Below are 6,206 nucleotides of genomic sequence, written 5' to 3'. Positions count from 1 at the left end.
CATTAAGAAACAATTAAAAAAGAAAAAATGTATTGTAGTCAGTTACAGTTGCTATATTAAATCAAGTTGAGGGAAAAAATATAGAATCCCTCAATTCTGAGAAAAAATAGGGAATTATGAAAAAAAACACTGCATCATTATTATTTTGTTTTGCAATCTCTGGCTTTATTTAATAGCTTGATTTTGCTGAGGCATTCCTAATTAATAAAAAACAATACGCTTCATCAGTTTGGCTCTAACTGTGTTTTATGGCTGTTGCTTTTCAGGTTGGAGAAAAACTGCTTGGTGGTCAAATGAAAATTTGACGATCTGTTTGGGAACCATATATGACATCTCCTCCATGAGAGACAGACAATTCCGTTAGCACACAGCCCAAAAGCTTGCCTCTCAAATAGTATGGGGGTGCATTATTTTTATTTGGCATGGCCAGCTTTTAAATCTGAAATGACACATCGAAGCGGAACAGTATATACCGATTTTAGAACAACACACTTTCATTCAGACAATGCATTTTTTTAGGAAAGGCTTTGCTTTTTGTTTCAGCAAGACATTAACGCTAAAACATATACAGCAGTTGTTACAACAGTGTGGGTCCATATGTGTCCAGGTGCTAGACTGACCTGCAAATAGTCCAGACTTCTCACCAACTAAAAACCTTGGGTGCATAGTGAGATTAAAAAAATAATAATAAAACTGTCAAATGACACATCAATCCCAACTTGTGTGGCTGCCGTATAATTTTATAAAAGGTCTACATTCTTTTGCTCTTCTTTTTGCTATTAAAAAATAATTGATTTGGTTTCTTATGTTTTCACTCATCCAACATCTCAGATTTTTTTTTTGAACGGAGTTGTCATTTTGGTGCAAAATAAACCTGAAAAGGAGAGATCTGAGAAATGTATCCATTTTTTATGACACTTTTTTTTTTCTAAAAAACAAACATGTTTGAAWWKGATGACTTGATGKGTTGTTTTGTGTCTCTTATTCTTTCTACGTAGACACACAAAGCTCTTTTTTTCACTATTTGTTCACAAAGAAATGAAAAATCTGCTTCAACAGACAGCTCAAAAATGACAACATGTATTGGCACTTACTATACAATAAGTTTCTTTGTCAGATAAAATGGTTACCAATCATCACCATTCRAATGCCTTTTCTATAACAAAATTACTAGAAACATTTGTATAGAAGTTTCCAGCAGGGTAAACAGAGGACTGAAAGCAAACTCCTGGGCATTGCTTTGCTTTAGTTTGTATAAGTCAGTCCTCTTGTATCTAAATGCCTTTTAATCTTTAAAAATGTTTGTTGAAGAAAAACAAAAAGTCAAAGACCAGCCTGATTTGCATTTGTTCATTCTCAAGTTGTAAAACTTTTTAGCCCAACAGACTGACAGTGAAACTTATCATTTATTGCCATGAAAGTTTAAAAAAGTTATTCAAAATTTGTAATGAATTTGAATAACTAGTCTGGATTAATTTATTCCTCAGAAATTTATAGCTTAAAAAAACACAAGTAAAAGTAACACAGTTACCTCTCAGTTTAGCCGTTCGTAGGTCTGTTGGAGGTTCAGCCAGGACGGGCTGTACCTGCTGGTTGTGCAGCACAATCCTTTTATCTAAACAGCACACGCTAACATGCGAGTCTTCATTTTAAAAAGCATCATTTTGTAAATTATTAACCTAAACACCACCACATTTACAACATGGCAGTCRGTTCATAAGGCTAAAACAATGATGACAGCTCCATTATCTAACAAACTGGTAGGCTATGTGCTTGTTGGCTCAAGCTTATCCAATCTTTTCTCATGTAATAAAAGTAGTCAGGCTGTATAGCTGCCTTACTCACCCTGTAATCCATCTAGATAATGAGTAGCAAAAGCAAAACTTATGAGTAAAATGTTTTGTAGTTGCTAACAATATTTTTACATCTTTCTGTAAAAACATTTTGTTTGCACAAAACTTTTATTGAAATAACAAAGGCTATTCATTTGTAGCTAATAGTACCATTATATAACATTAGGATCAATGTTAAATACAAATTAGGGCAATACCTCTCCGCTGTGAAATAAACTCAAAGTCTCATGGTGGCACTTATCCTGTCAAGGATGCCAGTTAGATAAATGGCTTTCCCACTACATGGTACCATTAATCTGTTTAAAGCTTAAACGAGAAAACCGCCCTCTCTTGTGAAAACAAATAAGGTAAGATAGTTGATATATTGGAGCAGTATGTTGCTTCATCCTGAGTTTAATCTGTGAGACAATCTGCTCTTTGTAGGGGACATCTTTTTTGTTTTTGATAAATTGCGTAGTTCAAAAATTTTAATTCCTTTAATTGAACATGTCAGGTTTGCTTGAAATTACCCGGGACCTTCGTGGGCCAAACTATGGCTGCAAAAGTTTTTAATAAATTCGTTGAGAGCTAGCGGGGGGCTTCGTAAGGCCCGCTGCAGCACCTAAAACACACACCCTTACATCTTTGCTTCTCATAAATGCCGATAAGCAGCTACTTTCTTCAAAGCACTTATAATTATGAGGCTGGAGCCTTTGAGTATAATTCATAGCTGACTTGAAAACCTTGTTAGGCAAACATGGTGAGGAACTTTGTAATTTGCACGKGGCAATATATCATGCTCTCCCAATTATTTCGGTGCTACTGCCATTTTGTGGGGTCGGCTACGCGGCACACGATCCAAAGACCTCCAGCAGGCAGCGCCATGGGAATAACTCCTGACATAATTAATGGCTTGTTGTCACTTTGGCATCATAAACTACTGGATGAAAACAAGAACGATTGGAAGGGCAAGTGCTTTGATCCGAGCTGAGCCCCCTGCCCCTCTGTCCCCCTCCCCACTGACTCTTGCAGAAACGTTGTACTTTGAACATAATTACTTTATTCAAAGAAGTCACGAGACAATTTTTAATAAACATGGAGTCACACTGAGAAGTTTCTGACACAAAAAGACACGAGTGCTGCCTGCAGTCTCATCCATCAAAGTCTTACATCTTGTCGTGAAGGTAAACAAGGATAGATAGTTCAAATTTGCATAACAAACATAGATACAATGATTCATTCATAAAGATATTGGCACTCACAGTATTTACTTCTAATATTAAACTGTACATTTTACAACATTACAAGGACTATAATGTCACAACCTATAAAGAATTGTGCAAAGTCTGTTCACCTATAAAACTAAACGAGACAAAACTACAACAGCTACGTCAAACCATGTAAACATTTATTTGGACTGTTCGGGAACATTCATATTTAGGGTCAAAGACGAGGAACTAAAGTTACTTTAATGCTTTATTTTAAATATTTGATCTAAAAACAGGATTCAGAAGGGAATGCAAACACTGAGCTGTGCATCCAGTTTTACTCTCAAGTAAATATTTAAATCCCTGGCTTCAGTCATAGAGGACTAAAGCCTTTTGTTTTTCATTCTATGTTCCAAAGTCATACAGAGAATTCATTTCCACATAGATTTTGAACAACACTCAACACATCGAGCAAAAAAAAAAAAAATTGATCATTCATAAAGAATTCATCAAATTTGGGATTTATTCTATAAAATTAAAAATTCTCTTTAGTGCATAGAGCCAGAAAAATGTGTTAAATAGTTTATTTCCATTTTAATTGACATTTTCTTGGGTTTGTTTTGATGTTTAGCGTGGTATTTCAGTTGTTTTCATTTCATCTGGCTAGTTGATGCATGAAGWATTTCTCCTGCAAGCTGTTTCGCAGAAATTGCAGCAGAGTATTTTTTAAGATTACATGTCGGTTACTGTGAAAATATATTAGCTTTTTTTTCATTATTTTTTTTTATCTACACCTTATATAAATATAAAGTGTTGACGGTGTCAGATACAGTCCAGTACAGTAAAGTAAAAACAATACATTCTAACACAAAAACCAAGGTAACTACCCATAGGCCCAGATTTTTGTGAACTAAACTTCACACCATCAATCTGTATAGTCCTCAACGTGCATTTTGCATAGTATTAAATATTTCAACACAACTTCCCAAAAAAAACAGACTATATTATAATAAAACAAAAATATTCTGACATGCGGCTGTTCTACCAAATAGGACCCTGAGATCAGGTAACAATGCTGCACCCAGTTTAGTTGCTATCACACATTTAATGCTCTTTTTATGTTACTAAATCTGAGCAAATGCCTCAAAAATTAACTGCTATAAATGACTATAATTTTCTTTAAAATAAAAAAACACCAATGCTTAAATTTTATGCCCCCCCACCAAAAATAAAATAAAATAAAAATAAAATAAAATAAAATACACCCCTTCTTCTCCACACCACACTATGAAAATAACTTTTCTTTGTGCTCTAATGAGGCGTTTAGGGACTATTTTCTTTCAGAACTTCATGTACTCGTTCTTCAGCCTGCTCAGTCTCGTGCCGTGGCTGCGGATGATGAGAGACAGCAGCTCGTGCTTGTCCTTCAGGCCCAGAGAAATGTCCAGGGTCTCCTTCAGGGCGTCCCGCGTGTGGACTATCATGTTGAGAAAGTCGTCATTGAGCCGGTGCTCCTCCCTCAGCTCGCTCTCCTGGCTCTGCTTGAACTTCACCTCCAGCTCCAGCAGGGATTTCTCCGAGCTCGTGAACGCCTCGCCGATCTGGGTCGTCTCCTTCCGCAGGTACTTCCCGTAGCTGTCCTCTCCGTCCAGGTCGTAGGAGACGCTCTTGCCGATGCCCTCCAGCACCCGCGCCGAGTCCTCTATCTGCCGCTTTATGATGGTGAAGTCRTCCCGAATCACGGCGTCCTGGTCYTCGTTCAGAGTGCACTTTCGCTCGTCGGTCATTTTGAAGAGCATCTGGCATTTCTCCGGGTCGTCGTTGTCCTCGTAGTCGCCGTCCGGCACAAAGTAATGATGAAAAGTTCCGTTTGACATCTCTGGATGTAAAGGTCCCCGGAAAAAAGCTCCACGCACGGACAGGGACAGCATCCCGGCRCTTAGGAGCAAGTGAAGTAAAGCCATGACTCCCACTTGTTCCACATACACTCACACAGACTAAAAAAAAGTTTTTAACGCCGGGAGAAAACCAAAGAGTCCTAATTTACTATTTCATTTCAGCGCACGTGAACGTTGCAAATCAAATACTAGCTTGAATCTGAGCTATAGTTGTAAAGTTTTCAAGTCCTCTCCTCTCTTCTCCCCTCCCCAAACAAACAACAAATAGTTTTTTTTAACAGCTCCTCTTGTTTCTCCTTTTTTAATCCTCCCTGCCAGTTTGCATCACCAGTGTGTAAAAAGTTCGTCTAGGCGCGGGGAAGAGTCGTTGCTGCTCCCGACTTCTCCCGGTGCCTCAAACGCAACATCTGGTTGTGTGAAGTGCCGCTCTTGGCTTCTTGACTAATAATCCCTCTGAGCTCCTCTCAGATTACAGCTCCTCCGTCATTTCAGCAGGCTGCATCCACTCCAGCACCGGGGCCGAGCTGGAAAAACCCTCACCGAAACACAGACAGACCGAGTTTATGTTCACTCCCACAGCCCTGACATGTCGGCAGATAGGGCTCCACAAGTGACCACATGATAATCTGGAACCCAGCCCTGTAATTAAAGGGTAGTGGCACATTTAAAGAAATTACTCTTTTTTTGTAACAGCTGATGACAACTTATTCTGCAGCACAGCAGCCTTTTTTTTTTTACAAGGATCGTTGAGAAAACCAACTTTTATTAAAGTTTCATAATATAACAAAATAATATTACTCCGTTACATTTTATGATTTTCAACAGAATGATAACTTTTACAGACTAATTTRTTGGATTACATTATAATTAGGTGTCAGTATCATTTAGTAATTTAAAATATTTTTAAATAAACATTTACTTAAGAGCTGCACTTTCACGTCTCCCTTAGTTTTCAGTTTTGTGTATATATGTATAGTTTAGAAGTGCCTTTTGTCTTTAATAGTCTACTTTAATAATGTAAATGCTTCGATATAAGGCCATGCCTCCAGCAATGGCCGATAGCAAAACATTGTAAGCTTTTAAACAATGAATTAAAAGAAAGTGAACATTTACACATTTAAAAACATTTGTCTAAAACCAATATTGTCATAATCATTTAAAATAAACTATATCTATTTAATGACATTTAGACTTCAAGTCTGCAGTAAAATCTGTCTGTTTATCTATCTATCTATCTATCTATCTATCTATCTATCTATCTATCTATC

General features: G+C 37.2%; 2 protein-coding genes across 2 annotated transcripts in view; both read right to left on the bottom strand.

Moving 5' to 3' along the window:
- Positions 1-6,206, bottom strand: part of bbox1 (butyrobetaine (gamma), 2-oxoglutarate dioxygenase (gamma-butyrobetaine hydroxylase) 1) — a 47,733-nt gene that overhangs the window by 34,909 nt on the left and 6,618 nt on the right. The window lies entirely within an intron of this gene.
- On the bottom strand, positions 2,873-5,688 carry fibinb (fin bud initiation factor b). The gene has a single exon (XM_014016997.1). It carries the CDS (start codon positions 5,002-5,004, stop codon positions 4,381-4,383), a length of 624 nt encoding a protein of 207 aa, XP_013872451.1. The 5' UTR covers positions 5,005-5,688; the 3' UTR covers positions 2,873-4,380.

This window comes from Austrofundulus limnaeus, unplaced genomic scaffold (genome assembly GCF_001266775.1).
Source record: "Austrofundulus limnaeus strain Quisiro unplaced genomic scaffold, Austrofundulus_limnaeus-1.0 Scaffold159, whole genome shotgun sequence".
In the NCBI taxonomy this organism is placed as follows: Eukaryota; Metazoa; Chordata; class Actinopteri; order Cyprinodontiformes; family Rivulidae; genus Austrofundulus; species Austrofundulus limnaeus.
This window is presented reverse-complemented; position numbering and strand designations above follow the sequence as displayed.